Genomic DNA, 20,729 nt, shown 5'->3' on the forward strand with positions numbered 1-20,729 from the left:
GGCTGTGGTAATGGATGTAAGTATCCACTGTTTCATTGCCTTTATCTTAATTTCTTTTTATTGGAGAAAAATGAGCTGTTCAGGTATTTTTAAAAAAATCCTAAAAGTCTGATATATTAATTGAACTTCCAAGGTATTATCAATCACCACTTTTTTTGGCAGTCGACAACATTTTCGATAACTATCGAATCGATCGATATGTGTGTTAGTGTTACGTGTCGTGTATCATTGCGTTGGTTTAGTAACATCTGAGATATGTTGATTGTGTAGTTGCCGGTGTGTGTTTATGTGTAAGCTATGTGAGACTAAAGTGACAGGTGTCCGGCAGGTATTGTTGCAGAAGACGGAGAAAAGATATGGGTGCAGTCAATGGCGGCGATGAAAGATATTTCGAAGGATGCGGGCGAGAAGGTCCTGTAAGATGTATTTTCTTCAGTGAATTTCATCCTACTGCTGGGCCAAAAATAACATGTCAGGTTTGTTGATCAGTTGTATGTTTCAGCATGCGTTTGTTACTTTATAATCCAAGGTGATTATGGTACTGTAAGATATATTGTGTCATTTGTTTGACAAAATCGAATCTGACAACCGTCACCACACACGAATTACAGTGGTAAATTGTTGTAGATAAATACATCCGTTGTGATTCATAATTACAAGCCTCGTTACCGCTGGATGTAATTGTAAGTTGTTGGTGATAAAACTTTCTGTTCATAGCCGATAAACAGCCCTGTATGCGGTGTTCATGTTACAACCCTTTTATTTTCTTGGTTTTCCTGTGTAGCTTAAGGGCTGTCCTATGCAAGATGATCATCTGCTCAAGCTAATGCATTTGGTCCATTGGAAAAACATTTCGTATGAAAATCATTCTCAACCTGGGAACATCGTTTGGTATGAAGATCGCTAAATATTAGTAATGGAAAACTTTTGTGTGCATCATCGTGAAAACGATTTTAATTTTTTCCATCAAATTAACATCGCCGTGATAACTCATACAGAACAACGGGAGCTTTTATTTTGTGTTCAGTGACATGTTTAAAAATACCATTATACTGACTTGAAGAAGCTAACACACTAGTGAACTGAACTGCAAAATATTTGTTCTGGTGCTGTCTGTTGTTAACTTGTCAGTAAAGAAAGTAGTGTTTGTGTGTAATGACTAAGGGTTTTGCCCTAATTGCAAGTTTCCAGGGAACTATTAAATGCGGGTTTTACATCCGTATTTTAATCAACCGTGGATCAGAAAAATGTGGTTGTCACACAGTTCCCTTTTACTATGATTAGTTAGGTGTCAATGTAGTATGGGGCACCTATTTACTAGTTCATTAAGGCCTAAGCCATACACTTTCAAAGTATTAGCCACGTGTGATTATGATTTTGTTCCCAGAGTGCTTGCGTAAATGGTAATTAGGCTGTGTATGGTTTTAAGTTCATTTGCTATCAGTGGTGATATAAATGCAGTTGTGTTGATGATTAACTGTGTGATATGTACCATTCCTGGATTATGTATCACCAGTTGTTGTCAAATTATGAGCATGAAGTAATGCGTACACATATAGGAGTAGTGAGTAGTCTCATTGTCTTTGTTGTGTAGAAATGCAAATTTGTTGTTTCACATGGTTCTGTATGCTTATGCTTGGAAAATAGTACTTTAGTTGATGACAATGAAACTTTGCTGCTACTGAATACATGTTTCAAATAAGCAAATGCTTTTACCATATATTCGTATCCAATTCTGTATGGAGTAGTCAGTGAATACTCTAAATCTGTAGCTTTCTAAGAATTTGCTCTTAGTGCTTGTTAGGGCTGTGGAGAGAGGCTCCTAACTAATTGTAACTTGCAGAATTAAAGTGGTGGTTACTATTTTATAAGTAACTAGAACTGCTCAGTTAATCCAGAGAACAAAAATAAAAGATATTATGCGTAGTTTCTTTGATGGACGCCTTTATCATCCAGTCCTTATTTGACATTGGCTTACCTATTATTTAAGCTTGTATCAAACTATTGAAGGTGGCAGATTAGTCTGTGGAAATCAGTAAAGTGAAAAAAATGTGCAGCTGAGAACTGAACAGCTATGAACACAATCATAAATCCAGAAAAGGTGTATGACATAGCAAACAAATGTGTGGGGAATATTTTGGTGCATTTATGTACTTAAAACTTATTACGCATCCAGACATGTGAAAGATCCAAAAGACTAGCAGATATAACTTTCATCCTAATTGGAATAGTTTCCACCAGATCTCTTAATATTTTTTATTGTGATCAGTGCGTTTTTTCCCCCTGTTTATTTCTTCCTATGCTTATGGGATATAAATATAAATCTATTATGAAAAACCATTGTCATTCTCAAGAATTTTGGAACACTGGCCTTCAGTTCATTACAAGGACTCGAGAATGGTCCAGCTTTTACAAAGGAAGTAGCTGGCACATTGTTCATCCTCAAGCACCAATATTCTTATCTGGGTTTCATATTTTGTCAGACCAGATTTCAGATTCCAATCTCTGTTTTTTAACATTTTAGATGTGCATCACGGTTTCACCGTCGTTTACACTGATGGCTCCAAACAGGAGTATTTCCTTGGCTGTTCTGTGGTGTTCCCTGATCATATTCCCCGGATTCGCCTCCATGCTGAATATACCATTTTCGCAGCAGAGCTACACGCGATCCTGAAGGCACTGGAGCAGATGAATTGTGTTCGGGGCGACCAATTTCTTCTCTGCTCCGATTCTCTTAGTGCCTTACCATCACTGCAGAACCTGTACCCTACTGAGGAGATGGTCCAGCTGATATATGACCAACTGTACTTGCTCCAACGGCGGGTAAAGAGGTATCCTTCTGCTGGGTGCCTGGTCATGTCGGAATATGGGGCAATGAACAGGCCGATCGGGCTGCCAAGGAGGCCTGCAGAGAGCAGGATGTGGTCCAGTGTGCTATCCCCTTGCAGTTTGTGCAGTTTGTCATCTCTGCACTCCACAGGAAGTGCATGGAGTTTTGGGAGGACGAATGGCTGGCGGTGACGGCCAATAAACTGTGGTTGGTAAAGTCAACCACTCGGCCATGGCGTTCCTCCTGCCGGTTGCTCAGGCGGGGAAGAGGTGGCTCTCACACGTCTTTGGATCGGGCACTGCCCTCTCACACATAGCTTTTTATTACGGGAGGAGGATCCTCCCTTTTGTGATGCTTGTGGTGTGCACATCTCTGTCCGGCACATTTTAACAGACTGCATTTTATACCGTGATGCAAGGGCAGAAGCACAAGTTGATGGGGATCTGCCTTGTGTTTTAGCTAACGATGAGACGTTTGTGTCTAGGGATTTTTAAGTTTTGTGATGTGTCTGGACTCTGGCCTAAACTTTTAGGTTGGAAGTTTTAGTGTATTGCAGAGTGGCTGACTCCTCCCTTTTTTCCTTGCGGTCAGCCAGCCACTTCATCTGCTACATTGTTTTAGCTCCCTCTACCACTTTCTTCCTGTGTTGTCCATGTTTTACTGCTGATGCCCTGTTTCATCCCACACTTCGGTGTGGGTAGGCACATATTTTTCAAAACTTGTTACCTGTGTTTTATGTTCCATTTTATGTTACTGTTCTGAGTTCTTTTTCCTTGACGCCCGTCTCACTATGTTACCGAACGGGCGCTGAAGACCTTGCTGTCATGTGCCCAAAAACCCCTGTACTACTACTTACTACAGCAACTGGGAGGTCTTATTCTATATCACAGAAACTGTCTGAAGAAATGTGTTCTTAACATTCACCACCAGGTTTAGGAACAGTCGCATCTCGAAGGATGTTAATTGAAAATATTTGCTTTAAGTATGTCAAAATAATATAAATGTTAATTTCAGTGAAGTTTCCACTTTTTGTATATAACTCAATACCTTACTTCAATAATAATTGATTATCTCCTGCCAATATCACACATGAATAGGCAACAGCCATAAGATCAGTTGTAGAGTAATGTGAATTATCTCCTCATTTTCAAAACTTCATATCTCTGTTCACAGTCAGATATCAACGTTGAAATTTTTACAGTACATTGCTATCATATAGGTGTACAAACAGTGCAAAAATTATATTTTTATATTCAGTCCCACCTGAGATAACTAACCCCAAACTTTACAAAAAATGAAAATTTTCAAATTTCAAAAATTCATAAAAAATTAAGGAAACCTTTGTAAGTGTTGTTGCTCTATATGAGGCTAGTAGTGTATGATATGTAACTATAGGAAAAAAATAGACTCTCATAAATCACTCCTTGTTTGTTATTTTTGGGCCTAAAAAGTGGGTTTTTGAAAATTTGCATACCAAACTTTGGAGGTCATTTTGACTGGTTATTTTTGAATTTAGTGTATTTTGTGTAATAGACAACGTTGTAGAGTACACTTTTCTAACAACAATCATGTCAGTTGCAATGTTGTAACTTAACCTGGTGCAGAGATATTCATATTTTTGCTAATGTCTCTAAACTGAAACATTGTCGTGCGCTTACAAATGAAAATGGCCACCATTCAGTAAAGGTGAAAGGTAAAATTTTTTTTAAAAACTGTTTTGAATTTCTCAAATATAGGGTAATCACATATAAAAAAATTAAAATATTTAAAAATGGTCAAGCAACCAACTTAATTTTTATTGGACCACTTCATTTGGATTGACCCACAGGCGTGAGTGATGTTGTCATTAATAGCAGCATTGTTTTTACTGTATTTGATTATGAGACTTTGATAGCAAGAGAGCAGAGAGTGATAATGACTGCACTTCCATTTACTGATACCAGGTTTAATTTTTCTCTCTGCTTTCACGGAGGGGGTTTGTCTGTTGATTACAAACATTTCCTGATGTCAACAATGACTACTTAATGCTATTTATTTTAACTCAGTAATTTGTTGTTTGTAATTCCATGTGATATTTGTGTTTTTAAACCATTAGCAATGAAAATTACAAATGCAGTTCATATACAATTTACATCAAATTAACTCAACGGCATTAGTATCAGATGATACGCAGGGTGCTTGACTATTAACCTTATAGGTACAACTGAAAGGGACGCCCAGAGAACAATAAACAAGGAGATAATCGTGATAAGCATGGGGAAGCCAATATGTATTAATGTATGTATAAGAGCAGTCATGCCAGTTTTACAACATTGTTAATGTTGAAGGATGATGTATCTTATGGTGAAAGGACGAGTGCATGAGAAATTCATGATGATGTGCTGGCGCACTTTGATGTGACTGTTTAGAAATATGTAGCACAAATCTTTGACAAGTGTACTGGCCGTGGCTCGCCAGTGCCATGGCCTCCCAATGTTTCCTGAACTGAACCTGTAGGATATTTTGTGTGGGGATAGTGTTGATGAAATCCAGGAACAGCCAATACATTCAGAACATGCCTGAGAGGTTTTTTTTTTTTTTTTTTTTTAAATAAGAGAGAGAGAGAGAGATCAATGAGAAGGCATGGTGAAGGCTGGTTTCACATGAATGGTGCCCATGAGGAACCCCTGTTGCAATGTTTGTGCCCCCTGCGGGTCCGGGGATAGAATAGTCCTGAGGTATTCTTGTCTGTTGTAAGAGAGAACTAAAAGGAGTCTCACACGTTTTGGCCTTGATGTGATGGTCTCCTGTTGGGTTTCACCTCCATCTTTCTAAATTTTTCCAAAGAGCGAGCCAATTGGAGAAGGGCACCTTACATGGTGCCTCGTGTCCATCTTGAGATCTGTAGCCCACTTTCTCGTCGTTGCATTGCAGTCCCGCTCTTTCTCTATCTCTTGGGTGAGGACACCTTCCTGGGTGCATTTTCCACCATGCACTATGCAGTGTCACTTTCTGCGCTGATGATGACCATGGATTTCTTAGCACCTCATTTCCAGCACGGTAGCCAGTCCATTGTGGTGGGGCTACCTTGTACCCACAGGCGTCGCCTGCGTCGTTAACTCCCCACATATGCCCATTTCCCTGGGGCATCGGGACTCCTGCAATAGCCATCCTGTCAGGCGGCCCATGCTGAGACTGGGTGGCACCCATGGGGAGGGCCCCTGGTTGGAGTGGGTGGTTTCAGAGTGGATGACACACCATGAAGCATATTACGGCATCTCTTGCTGGTGGTCCGCCGCCAACAGTCTCTAAGCAGACAAAGTCTAACTTCAGTGCTAAGAAATATGACCCCAAATCGTTCCCCTCCCTGGCCACACCATGGGAGGAATGCCAGGCTAAGGATGGCAGTGAAGCTTATTCACCCTGGTGCCTCGTATGCAGGAGAGTTCATGGGGAATCTTTCATGTCCATGAAGCCTCAGTTTTTTGTGGAGCATTTGGAGGACAAGTTTGGGGAGGTGGAGGGCTTGTCCAAAATGCGCTCTGGGTCAGTCTTGATAAAAACAGCATCCTCTGCCCAGTCACAGGCATTACTCGCTTGTGACAAGTTGGGGGATGTTTCTGTTACCATTATGCTGCATAAGAGCTTAAATATGTCTTCCCGCTGTACTTCCAGCGTCACATGTCGAGATTGTGGATGTCCATCACATCGCAATATTCCAATTGTGTCTACTGCGGAGAGCATCATTCACCTTGCTCACCAGACTGGAGGATTTTACAGAACGAGAGGAAAATCATGGAATATAAGACGCTGAAACAACTGACCTACACTGAGACTAAGAGGAAATTTGAGCGCCTATATCCTGTGGCTATGACCACCTCTTACACTACTGCTATGAGAGCAGTTGTCACCCTGTCAGTTTCTTTCATTCCTGTCACCTCTCAGAACCAGAAGACTACACCTGCCTCCTTGACAGTGAGGGGCTCTTCCCTCCCTGTTGCTCCCGCACCATGTACTTTGGTAGCAACATCCTTCAACCATCGGGGATATCTGTCACCACTTCTGAGCCAGAGAAGCGTAAGTCTTCTTTGGCTCCTCCCACTAGGAAGGGGTCCCTTGGGTCACTCCCTTCCCAGGTTTCTACTAGTGGGAAAGATGACACCCACCAGTGGCTGAAGAGCCCAAAAGTAGCTGGTTGAAGGGCGTTGCTCTTATTCTTCATCCCAGAGACTGAATCACTTAAGTCCTCCCAGCCAGGGAAATCCAAGGAGCAGTGAGAGAAATTCTAAAAGAAGGTCCCCAAGACCAAGGGAATTGTGGTGGCATCCTCACTACTGCTACCTAGAAGCTCTGCAGATGCGGTGGAGATTCTGGTGTCCGCTGAGGACCTAGATCTCACCGGACCCTCAGACACAATGGATATAGACTGTTAAGGCAAAAAGATGGTGGCAGCAGGTGACCCTGATGTTTCAACTGCTTCATTGAATGTTCCATGTCTTCCCAGCCTCACGATGAAGTCATCCTCCAGTGGAACTGCGGTGGTTTTTTCCACCGCCTGGCTGAGCTATGGCATCTGTTAAGCTTTACACCTGCTTACGGCATTGCCCTCCAGGCAACCTGGTTCACAGCAATGCGAACCCCTGCCCTCCATGGCTATAAGGCATACTACAGGAACCGTAGCGACTATAATCAAGTGTCAGGTGGAGTTTGCATTTATGTCCTAAACTCAGTCTGTTGTGAACCTATGCCCATTCAAACCCCTCGTGAAGCTGTAGCTGTCAGAATAAGAACGACACAGGAAATAACTGTCTGCAGTGTGTATCTTTCTCCGGATAGTGCAGTACCCCTGAATGTTTTAGCTGCACTGATTGATCAACTCCCTAAGCCTTTCCTACTTTCGGGAGATTTTAATGCCCATAACCCCTTGTGGGGTGGCACTGTGCTTACTGGCCAAGGCAGAGATGTTGAAACTTTACTGTCTCAGTTCGACCTCTGTCTCTTAAATACTGTGGCTCATGGTAGTTACTTGGCCATTGACTTATCAATTTGCAGCCCAGGGCTTCTCCCATCTGTCCACTGGAGAGCACATGATGACCTGTGTGGTAGTGACCACTTCCCTGTCTTCCTGTCACTACCCTGGTGTCATGCCCGTGGACGCCTGCCCAGATGGACTTTAAACAAGGTGGACTGGGAAACTTTCACCTCAGCTGTCATCATTGAATCTCCCCCACATGGGAACATCGATGTGATGGTTGAGCAGGTGACTACAAAAATAGTTTCTGTGGTAGAAAACACAATCTCTCACTCTTAGAGTGCCCCCAGCAAAAGGCAGTCTCTTGGTGGTCACCAGAAATCGCTGAAGCAATTAAGGAGCGTCAGCGAGCTATACAGTAACATAAGCGGCACCCTTCTCTAGAACACCTAATAGCCTTTAAGCGACTCAATGCTCGCATTCGCCAGCTTATAAAATGACGGAAACAGGGGTGTTGGGAGAGATACGTGTCGACCATTGGGTGCCATATGTCACCTTCCCAAGTCTGGGCAAAGATCAAATGTGTTCACAGGTACCAGACCCCAGTAAGTGTTCCCGATGTTAACATAAATGGCGTGTTATCTACTGACGCAAATGTGATTGCTGAGCACTTTGCTGAGCACTATGCTTGAGCCTCTGCATCGGAGAATTATTCCCCCCCCCCCCCCCCCCCCCCAACCTTTTGCACTCTCAAACGGCGGCTGCAAGGGAAAAGTCCTCTCGTTCACTACATGCTATTGTGAATCCTATAATACCCCATTTACAGAGTGGGAGCTCCTCAGTGCCCTTGCACATTGCCCTGACACAGCTCCTGGGCCAGATCGGATCCACAGTCAGATGATTAAACAACTCTCATCTGACTACAAACGACATGTCCTCATCAACTTCAACTGGATCTGGTGTGATGGCATCTTTCCATCATATTGGTGGGAGAGCATCATCATTCCGGTGTTCAAACCCAGTAAAAACCTGCTTGATGTGGTAGCTGTCATCCCATCAGCCTCACCAATGTTCTTCACAAGCTGCTGGAACGTATGGTGTGTCAGCAGTTGAGATGGGTCTTGGAGTTGCGTGGCCAACTGGCTCCATGTCAGGGTGTCTTCTGCAAGGGTCGCTCTACCACTGATAATATTGTGTCCCTCAAGTCTGCTATCCGAACAGCCTTTTCCAGATGCCAACTTTCTACGTGCCGTCTTTTTTGATTTACAAAATGAGTGTGACACGACCTGGCGACATCATATCCTTGCCACATTATATGAGTGGGGTCTCTGAGTCCCACTCCCGATTTTTATCCAACATTTTCTGTCACTTCATACTTTCCACATCCAAGTTGGTGCCTCCCATAGTTCCGCCCCATATCCAGTAGAATGGCGTCCCGCAGGGCTCTGTATTGAGTGTACCTCTATTTTTAGTGGCCATTAATGGTCTAGCAGCAGCTGTAGGGCCGTCTGAATGTCTGTATGCAGACGACTTTTGCATTTTGTACTGCTCCACCAGTACTGGTGTTGCTGAGCGGCGCCTACAGGGAGCCATCCACTAGGCGCAGTCATGGGCTCTAGCCCACGGTTTCCAGTTTTTGGCCGCTAAGTCATATGTTATGCAGTTCTGTCAGCATCATACCATTCATCGAGAACCAGAACTTTACCTTAATGACGATCCACTCACTGTAGTGGAGACATATCAATTCTTAGGACTGGTTTTCGACGCCCGAATGACTTGGCTTCCTCACCTTCGTCAGCTTAAGTGGAAGTGCTGGCAGCACCTTAATGTCCTCTGTTGCCTGAGCAACACCAACTGGAGTGCAGATCGCTGTGCGCTGCAGCAGCTCTACAGAGCCCTTGTTCAATCCCGCCTTGGCTGTGGGAGTCTGGTTTATAGTTCAGCAGCGCCCTCAGCATTGCATTTACTTGACCCAGTGCACCACTGTGGCGTTCACCTAGCGGCAGGAGCTTTTAGGGTGAGTCCGGTAACCAGCGTTCTTGTGGAGGCCAGAGTCCATCCATTGCATGTTAGGCGTGCACAATTGCTGGCTAGTTACGTTGCACACATTCGTATTTCTCCTGCCCATCCAAATCACTGTCTCCTTTTCCCACCCATGGCGGTTCATGTCCCGCATCAATGGCCCAGGTCAGGGCTTCCAATTGCAGTTTGTGTCCGATTCCTTCTTTCTGAACTGGAGTCCTTGCCTTTACCACCTATACTTGAGGTCCTTTCCCATACACTTCCATGATGTACATCTAGGCCGTAGCTTCACCTGGACCTTTCACATGGCTCTAAGGACTCAGTTAAACCCGCGGCTCTCCGCTATCACTTCCTCTCGATTCTTGACATGTATCGAGGCCACCAAGTGGTTTACACTGACGGCTCAATGGCTGATGGTCACATCGGCTGAGCATATGTCCGTGGAGGACATATTAAACATCATTCCTTGCCCGATGGCTGCAGTGTTTTCACTGCTTAGCTGGTGGCTATATCTCGTGCTCTTGAGCACATCCATTCATGCTCTGGGGAGTGATTTCTTCTGTGTACTGACTCCCTGAGCAGCCTACAAGCTATCAACCACTTCTACCCCCATCATCCTTTGGTAGTGTCCATCCAGGAGTCCATGTATTCCCTGGAACGGTCCGGTTGTTCAGTGATGTTTGTCTGGGCCACAGGTCACATCATGCGGAAACCACTTATGGAAATCAGCTTCTCTGCAACTGACGTGCGTGCAGTACCTCGCCGCAAAGTTTTGCGGCTTTGGGAGATGAAATGGCATAACCTCTGCATGCACAACAAACTGTGTGCCATTAAGGAGACTACAAATCTGTGTCAGTTCTCATGCGAGCCTCTCGCAGAGATTCTGTGGTTCTCTGCCAGCTCTGCATTGGCCATGCTTGGTTGACACACGGCTACCTCCTGTGCTGTGATGACCCACCTCAGTGTCAGTGCAGCGCCCAGTTGACAGTGGCCCATATCTTGGTGAGCTGTCCTTTGGCTGCCCTGTGACGGACTCCTCATTTACCGGACTCGTTGCCATTAATTTTAACTGACATCACCTCATCGGCTAATTTAGTTTTACGTTTTATACGTGACAGTGGGTTTTATCATTCTATATAAGTTTTAGCCCATGTTCTTTGTTCCTTTGTGTTCTCCACTCTAATGCTTTTAAGGTTGGTGTTTTAATGTGTCACAGAGTGGCTAGCTTTTCCATTTTATTCTCGTGGTCGGCCAGCCACGGTCATCTGCTCTCTTGTTTTTACCCCTTCTACCTGTTGCTTCTCTCTGTGATTTTCTTTTACTGTTTTTTCCATAGTAGTGTTGGTTGTCCTGTCATTCTTCTGATTCTTCCTTTCTCCTGTTATTGTGCTGTACGTATCCTTTCTTTTCTTCTTTCCCTTGTGTAATTTTTTTACTGGGAACAAGGGACCGATGACCTCGCAGTTTGGTGTCCCCCCCCCCCCCCCCCCCCACTCTTTTAAACCAATGTTTGTGTCCTCAAATGCATATCTCTCAGTGGTTCTGTTATTAGTTGTTCGTGTACTCTGTTGTACTAAGTCGTAACAAGGTAACCATTGGTTTCTGGACTATGTTTGTTAGGATTATGTGCTTGTTCCATTGTCCCCTACTCACCCCTTTTGTTCCTGTGATAGGCAACTAACCTGTATAAAGGGCACTAAGAAAGTTTTAGCAAGTGTGAGCCCCTAAGTGGACATATCATGAACTACTTTTGTTCATATACAAACCCCTGATCTGCATCTACACAACTATTCGGCAAGTCACACTTAAGTGCCTGACACGTGTACTTCACACTGTTCTACAAGTTTGTTATACAGCTACACAGTGCAGTTGCTTGCACATAGAACTTTCTGTGAAAACAGTTTTCAGAATTTAAAGAGCAGCTTTTCACATGCTATAACACACCTCCCTTGGAGGCTATCATGTGTACTGTACGTGTGTCCAACTCAACTGTACTGCTCATATAAAGCCACCGTTAATAACATGGCTTTCTGATTACTGTCTGGCATTTACTTATCCCACTGGGAGATGTATGTTGTCACTATCATTTTATTTTATCACTCATAAAGGTGACATATTCCTCAGACTATTTATTGCTGGCATTATACTGTAATGGTACGACGACAGTCCTCTGTTTCTGTGTATTATTTTGCATTTAATTATGTTTAAAAAGTTTCCTTCCATCATAGTAAGTGCTGTTTGTCTGAAAATCCTTCTGACTTTTCCAACTTGTTTTAACTTTGACATTGTTGTGAGGCAAAGGATTTCACTGGATGTAGGTGTTTGGTTCTCTGTCAAAGATGGGATAGAAGACCAGTAACAGATGAAGACTCTATCAATAAAATTCTTCTGGGTTTGGGACTGCATTGTCAACTGGACAAAATTCTCTGTCGGGCAGGAATTAAGCCAATTTTTCATAGCAACAACAAAATAAAAGACGGTCTGGGCTCAATGAAAGATACAATTGACAAGTTTCTTGCCGCCGGAGTTTATGAAATCGGATTCGAATGTGATCTGATGTATATAGGTGAGACTGGGCATCCAATAAGCACAAGGCTATCTGAACACGAGAGATATATATCCTTTTCAAACAATACAACAAATCAGCAGTGGTAGGACACCAGGAACAGTGCAGGGTGAAGATCAAATTTCGTACTGGTGAAACAGCCGTTTAGCTTGAGGAAGAAGATCAGAGAGGCTATAGAAATAGTCAAGTGACCTGTCAACATGAATAGAGAAGACAGGTACGGACTTTCAGCATCTTGGCTGCCAGCAGTGACAGCTTTGCGAAAGGACAGCTCTCGCAAAGCAACAAGCGCGTGGTAGGTCACAGCGGCGGAGGGTACACAGAGTGCTGACTCACCCTAGTCAATACTAGGCAGTTCATAAACAGCACTATGCTGCAATAGCCACTCTTTTGCTATTCATTGATTTCCACCAATGGCAAGCAATAAAGGAAACTCCAATGGAAAACACCTATTTCTGCCAGTGTCAACATGTAATGCAAAGACCAATAAAAGAACACCCAATACCCTTTCTTCTCACCCTCATATCCAATGACAGCACTCTTCCATAGTACATAAGTAATCAAACTAGCGCCCATTCAGCAGTTAGCAACACACCCTGAGGAAGGTGTCTTGCAGTAGTTGCCAAAATGTCAAAATTTTATAGTTGATAATGTGGTCCCAAACCCAGAAGAATTTTATTGATTTGACAACGGCCGTGGAAGCCTACGTTTACACAGATGAAGACTCTGATGAGGATAAAATAACTTTTTATTACTTCTTTTCTAATTCATAGAGCTTGGACTCCACCATGTAACTGGTCCAAAGTGACTATGGATAGACACACGCAAGAAGTCTTTAATTAATCCAGCTAACTCATACAGTCATTTGGGTGCATTTCCATCTTTACCTAATATTCTGGTGTTGTAGCAGAGGCAAAATAGCACAGTGTACCCTGGATGCTCACTGCTCAGTAGACAGTATGCTGAGCCGGTGTCTCCGATATGCTGGCGATGGGCTGACAACAGCATGCATGCACCGTTTGTGGCTTTCTGTGGTGCACAAGGCTGATGAAGGCGACCAGCATAGCAGGAGACTGGGCTGTCCTACAGCTACATGGTGATGGTGTCAACTCCTGGATCAATGCTGAAGAGCTGGGGCGGGCAACTGGACAGACAGGCAGATGTCTCTTGATCATGAACTGGTGGCAGCTGAGTTACAGCATAACTCCAATTGAGACAGATTGGGTGTCACCTAATTGCACAGCTGGTCAAATGATGATGGCCTCGTCCTGGAGGGTTGAAATCCTGCTGGTCAGTGCTGACTGCTGTAGAAGATCCTTGTTTTGAGGTTGCATCTGGAACAAGGCAGTGGCCGAGTCATGATGTAAACTAGCATTATGTCAGTCCAGCCAAAGTGGCTATGTGATGTCCTTGCCCGTCAACTCACGTAAGTGTCAGTTGCGGAAGTGGCACCTGTGCAGGAGCATTGGTTGGTGGGCTGTGGCCTGATTTTGTCCTGGTGCTGCATTGCTGGTTCTAAGTCCCATTTTTAACTTTACCGTGTACAACATGTTATTTACACTTTCATCTGAACATACAGTTTTCAAAGATGTCACTCCAAGTTTAAAAGAACATCACAACTTGCATAGGTTTTTCCTTAGTACAAAGATAATAAATAAAGTACATTTTAAATCTGTTGCCTATACAGTACTTGTTAATCTTGAAACTAATTTTTTTCCTGAATATTCATGGTAAAAGTAAATATACTGACTGTTTTTGTGAATAGTTGAAATTAAACACTATAGAAAATACATTATATTGTCAGCTTAGAATCAAAACCTTATACCTCAGAAATAAGACAAAAATATTTGTATTGGATTATGAGATAGAAAACCTTGTATCTCAACTATTCATAAGTCAGTGAGTGGTAATTACCTATTTGCTACACTCTAGCGAGGAAAAAAAGAAACACCGTACACTATGATGCAACCATATTAAGTGAGAAAACTATGCATAACTTTTCTGAAATGTGAGGGTTTCATTATGATCCGACAGTATGGATTTTATTAATAAAGTTTATTAGGAAAATAATCTATTGCTACACACAGTAAAGACGACCCATTGAGTTGTAGACAAGCACAATGAAAAGACTGTTACCCATTATAGTTTTTGGCCACAGCCTTCTTCAGCAAAGAAAGCTCGTGTGTTTGCTTTGCTGAAGAAGGCTTTGGTCGAAAGCTATAAACTGTAACAGTCTTCCCATTGTACATAGCAATCCATCCTTTTCCTAATATTGTTTATATTTCAACCTGGAGTTTCCATTGTTTTATTATTAAGTTTAAGGTTAGCTTCTACCTGTTTTTCAAATCTTCTGTAAATAATACATGTCAGTACCTTGCAACCATGGATTCTTAAACTGATAGTTGGCAATATTCATACCTGTTGGTATATGCCTTCTTTGAGATTGGAATTATTACATTCTTCTTGAAGTCTGAAGGTATCTTGCACACAAAGTGTAATGATTTTGTTGTGGATGGCCCTTCCAGTGATCTCAGTAATTCTGAGGGGTATCTTCTAAACCACGGGATTTGTTTTGACTTAGCTCTTTCAGTGCTGTGTCAGATATTTCTCACAATATCATACCTCCTGTATCATGTGCATCCACACTGAAGAGCCAAAGAAACTGGTACACCTGCCTAATATCGTTTAGGGCCCCCACGAGCATGCAAAAGTGGCACAACACAATGTGGCATGGTCTTGACTAATGTCTGAAGTAGTGCTGGAGGGAACTGGGTAGAGATCTCTTCTGAACAGCATGTTGCAAGGCATCCCAGATACAATCAAGAATGTTCATGTCTGGGGAGTTTGGTGGCCTGCTGACGTGTTTAAACTAAGAAGAGTGTTCCTGGGACCACCATGTAGTAATTCTAGACGTGTGGGATGTCACATTGTCCTGCTCCAATTGCCCAAGTCCATTGGAATGCACAGTGGACATGAATGGCTGCAGGTGATCAGACAGGATGCTTACGTATGCGTCACCTATCAGAGTCATACCTAGACATATCAGGGATCCGATATCACTCCAACTGCACATGCCCCACACCATTACAGAGCCGCCTCCAGCTTGAACAGTTCAGGATTCATGCGGTTGCTCCATACCTGTTTACGTCCATCCGCTCGATAAAAATTTGCAGTGAGACTCGTCCGACTAGACAACATGTTTCCAGTCATCACCAGTCCAATGTTTGTGTTGTCGGACCCAGGTGAGGCGTAAAGCTTTGTGCCATGCAAACATCAAGGGTACAAGAATGCACCTTCAGCTCCAAAAGCCCATATCGGTGATGTTTCGTTGAATGGTTGGCACACTGACACTTGTTGATGGCCCAATATTAAAATCTGTAGCATTTTGTGGAAGGATTGTGCTTCTATCGTGTTGAATAATTCTCTTCAGTCATTGTTGGTTCCGTTCTTGCAGGATGTTTTTCCAGCCTCGGCAATGTCGGAGATTTGATGTTTTACCGGATTCCTGATATTCACGGTACACTCGTGAAATGGTTGTACAGGAAAATCCCCACTTCATCGCTACGTCAGAGATGCTGTGTCCCATGGCTTGTGCACCGACTATAACACCACGTTCAAACTCACTTAAATCTTGATAACCTGCCATTGTAGCAACAGTAACTGATCTAACAACTGAGCAGGACACTTGTTGGCTTATATAGGCATTGCCAACTGCAGCACTGTGTTCTGCCTGTTTACATATTTCTGTATTTGAATATGCATGCCTATACTAGTTTCTTTGGCGCTTCAGTGCACTTGCCGACAGCCTAGCCATTTGGGATATACCAGTGCTTGCCTGATCAGTACTTAGTACTGAGATGGGTGACTGTCTGAGAACACTGGGTCCTGTTGGCGTAGGAACACCCAAGTTGCCAAAGTTCTGTCCATTTGAAAGACTTTCACTAGGCCGTTGAGCACTACGTTATTATTCATCTACTTCCTCTTCCCTTTCAGTGATAGTGTTTTCAATTTCATTTTCATTCTATCTATTCCTCCCACCTTTCAGCTTTTCTTTCAGTTCTTAATGCTATCTTGCCGTTTGAGCTCATACTTTCCATCCAGGTGCTTCTGTTTTCTCTGAAAGCCTCTTAAACATTACTGTAGTTGACATATATCTTTCCCCCAGTAATAAATGTTTCTACAGCCTTGCATTTCCCATATAACCATTCATGCTTGGACATTTTGCATTTTCTGTCAGTGACCTATTTTTAGATGTCTGTATTCCCTTTTACCTGCTTCATTATCTCGTTTCTCCACTTAAATTCAATATTTAGTGTGTAATCCAAGAATTTCTACTAGGCATTGTCTTTTTCATATTTGATACTCTGCTGCCTTCACTGTTTCACCTCTCAAAGCTATCCATTTGTCGTCTGTTGTGTTTATTTTTGCTGTTTCAGTCAATTGCTCCTTCTGAAACTCTCAGCAACTTCTGGTTCTTTCAGTCTTTCCAAGTCCTGCCTTTATTTCATATGTTTCACCAGTTTATTCAGTTTTAATCTACAGTTCATAACAAAAAAAGAAATTATAGTTGGAGTCAGCATTTGTTCTTGGAAATGTTTTGCAAAGCATCATCACCTGCAGAGTTTGTAGCCAATGTAAATTTGCTTTGTATCCATCTTGTCAAATCAAATACCTGTTCTGCTGACCACATTTAACTTTCCCATGATTTCTCTAACTCACAGTGTCGGTCAGACCACCAGCAAGAGCGCACCTCTAGTTCCTGCTACTAATAAGGCGAGTACACTGTTCGCTTGTTACATATTTTTATGAGCTCGAAACAGGAGCGACTTATTTTCAGTTACCTGTGTAGTTACTAGTTTATTTTTGTAATTTCATGCATGTTCGTGTCCGTACTAGGCCCAACCTTTTATTTCAATAACAGTGTAGTGTACAGTACTGCCGTTGCTATCGACCCTCGTATCGACCCTCGTATCGTATAGGCTTTTGTTTGCTTGGTTAGAACAGCTCGGTGTCAGTTAGACTGTCAGTGAGAGAGGACTTTGATCTCCCAGTGCTAATAAGGCAAGTACACCATTCGTTTGTTGCATATTTTTACGAGCTTAAAACAAGAACGACTGCAGTAATGCATAGGAACTGTGATTGTTGTGTACAGATGCGAGCTTAGTTGGTCACCCTTCGCTCACAGCTCCAGGCTGCATTGGCTTCCGTCACACAGCTAGAGGCTGCTGCCAAGGGGCATCACTGTGGGGGATCGAGCTTGGGGATGCAAGGGACGTCGAGCACATCCCATGTGTCCCCCGAGCGGTCCACTGCTGTGACCGCCCCGGTACTGCCTGCATTGAGGTTGACCCCTCACCCGTGGTCGAGTGGGAGATCATTCCAAAGTCTGGCAGGCGGCAAAAAACTTCCGAGAGGCTGATTGTAGGACTTCCCCAGTTAGTTTGACGAACAGGTTTCGGGCATTATCTGTGGCTGACAATGTCTCTGAGCCGGATGCAATTGTCCAGCCTGTTCCAGAGGAAACGTCTCGGCCCACAAGGTCTGGGCATTCACAGAGAATGGGTTTACTGGTAGTTGGGAGCTCCAACATTAGGCACATAATGGGTCCCCTTAGGAATATGGCTGCCGAGGAGGGGAAGGAAGCCAGTGTGCACTCCATTTGCATTCCAGGGGGAGTCATTCCGGATGTGGAAAGGGTGCTTCCAGATGCCTTGAAAATAACAGGGTGCAGCCAAATGCAGCTGGTGGCTCATGTTGGTACCAATGACGTGTGTCGCTTTGGATCAGAGCAGATTCTGTCTGGTTTCGGGCGGCTAGCGGAAATGGTAAAGACTGCCAGTCTTGCTTCCGAGATTAAGGTGGAACTCACCATCTGCAGCATCGTTGATAGAACCGACTGTGGTCCTTTGGTGCAGAGCCGAGTGGAGGGTCTGAATCAGAGGCTCAGGTGGTTCTGTGGCCATGTAGATTGCAGATTCCATGACTTGCACCATCGGGTGGTGGGTTTCTGGGTTCCGCTTAATAGGTCAGGAGTCCACTACATACAGGAGGTGGCTACACGGGTAGCGGGGGCTGTGTGGAGGGGACTGGGTGGTTTTTTAGGTTAGAGGGTCTCAGGGAACCACAGAAGCGGCGTGCGTCTAAAAGTGGGCAGGTAGAACACAGTAAGGTAGTTCTAGAATCGATTGGTATTGTAGTTGTAAATTGTCATAGCTGTGTTGGGAAAGAACCAGAGCTCCAAGCCGTAATAGAAAGCACTGAAGCTCAAATAGTTTTAGGTACAGAGAGCTGGCTAAAGCCAGAAATAAGTTCAGCTGAATTTTTTTCAAATGATCTAACAGTGTTCAGAAAGGATAGATTAAATACAGTTGGTTGTGGAGTATTTATTGCTGTCGGAGGTAGTTACCTGACAATTGGACTAAACTATTAATTTGATTGTTTTACTGCCCCCCTGACTCAGAAGATATAGTTGCTGAACAGTTCAAAGAAAACTTGAGTCTCATTTCAAATAAGTACCCCACTCATACAATTATAGTCAGTGGTGACCTCAATCTACCCTCGATATACTGGAAAAATTATACGTTTAAAGCCGGCAGCAGGCATAAAATGTCATCCAAAATTGTACTGAAAGCTTTCTCTGAAAATTATTTTCAACAATTAGTTCATGAGTTCACTCGAAGTGTAAATGGTTGCGAAAGCATACTTGACCTTTCAGCAACAAATAAACCGGGATAAATAGTGAGTATTGTGACGAATGCAGGGATTAGTGACCACAAGGCAGTTGCTGCTAGGCTGAATACCATAACACCTACAACCATCAAAAAGAAACGCAAAGTATATCTATTTAAAAAACCTGAAAAAAATGCTGTTAACACCTTTTTAAGAGACAGTCTTCACTCCATCTGATCTGATCATGTAAGTGTAGAAAAGTTGTGGAATGTTTTCAGAGATAGTATCGACAGCAATTGAGAGATATATACAGCACGTAAATTAATAAGTGATGGTATTGTCCCTCATGGTACACAAAATGGGTCAGATCGTTGTTGCAGAAGCAATGAAAAAAGCATGCCAAATTTAAAAGAACGCAAAATCCCCAAGATTGGCAAAGTTTTACAGAAGTTCGAAATACAGCGCGTACTTCAATGCGAGATGCTTTTAATAATTTCCACAACAAAATTCTGTCTCGAAATCTGGCAGAAAACCCAAAGAGATTCTGGTCATACATAAAGCACACCAGTGGCAAGATGCAGTCAATACCTTCACTGCGCGATAAAAACAGTGAAGTCACTGATGACAGTGCCACTAAAGCAGAGTTATTAAACATGGTTTTCTGGAACTCCTTCACCAAAGAAGACGAAGTAAATATTCCTGAATTCCAATCAAGAACAACTGCCAAGATGAGAAACATAGAAGTAGATATCCTCGGTGTAACAAAGCGGCTTAAATCACTTAATAAAGGCAAGGTCTCTAGTCCAGATTGTATACCAGTCAGGTTCCTCTCAGAGTATGCTGATAAAATAGCTCCATATTTAGCAATTATATACAGCCACTCGCTCAAAGAAAGATCTGTACCTAAAGACTGGAAAATTTCTCAAGTCACCTCAATACCCAAGAAGGGATGTAGGAGTAATCTGCTGAATTGCAGGACTATATCACTAATGTCGATTTGCAGTAGGGTTTTGGAACATATACTGTATTCGAAAATTATGAAGTACCTCGAAGAAAACGATTTATTGACACATAGTCAGCACAGATTCAGAAAATATCATTCTTGTGAAACACAACTAGCTCTTTATACTCATGAAGTAATAAGTGCTATCGACAGGGTATGTCAAATTGATTCCATATTTTTAGATTTCCAGAAGGCTTTCGTCACTGTTCCTCACAAGCGTCTTCTAACCAAACTGCGTGCCTATGGAATATCGCCTCAGTTGTGCGACTGGATTCGTGATTTCCTGTCAGTAAGGTCACAGTTTGTAGTAATAGACAGAAAGTCATCGAGTAAAACAGAAGTAATAGCCAGCATTCCCCAAGGAAGTGTTATAGGCCCTCTATTGTTCCTGATCTATATTAACGACATAGGAGACAATCTGAGTAGCCGTCTTAGATTGTTTGCAGATGATGCTGTCATTTACCGTCTTGTCAAGTCATCAGATGATCAAAACGACTTACAAAATGATTTAGATAAGATATCTTTATGTTGCGAAAAGTGGCAATTGACCCTGAATAAAGAAAAGTGTGAAGTTATTCGCATGAGTACTAAAAGAAATCAGCTAAATTTCAATTGCTTGATAAGTCACACAAATCTGAAGGCTGTAAATTCAACTAAATACTTAGGGCTTACAATGACAAATAACCTA

General features: G+C 42.9%; 1 protein-coding gene across 2 annotated transcripts in view; it reads left to right on the top strand.

The window, feature by feature from the left end:
* The first annotated feature begins 252 nt into the window (after positions 1-252).
* The window catches only part of LOC126183870 (GATOR complex protein NPRL2), a 145,066-nt gene continuing 124,589 nt past the window's right edge, over positions 253-20,729 (top strand). The window contains exon 1 of one of the 2 annotated variants that reach the window (XM_049926162.1): positions 253-476. In XM_049926162.1, coding sequence (XP_049782119.1) covers positions 357-476 — 120 coding nt within the window. In that variant the 5' untranslated portion in view covers positions 253-356. The remainder of the gene's footprint in view (positions 477-20,729) is intronic. The other variant, XM_049926164.1, reaches the window with a different exon arrangement.

The sequence above is a fragment of the Schistocerca cancellata genome, chromosome 4 (assembly GCF_023864275.1).
Source record: "Schistocerca cancellata isolate TAMUIC-IGC-003103 chromosome 4, iqSchCanc2.1, whole genome shotgun sequence".
NCBI classification, from domain to species: Eukaryota; Metazoa; Arthropoda; class Insecta; order Orthoptera; family Acrididae; genus Schistocerca; species Schistocerca cancellata.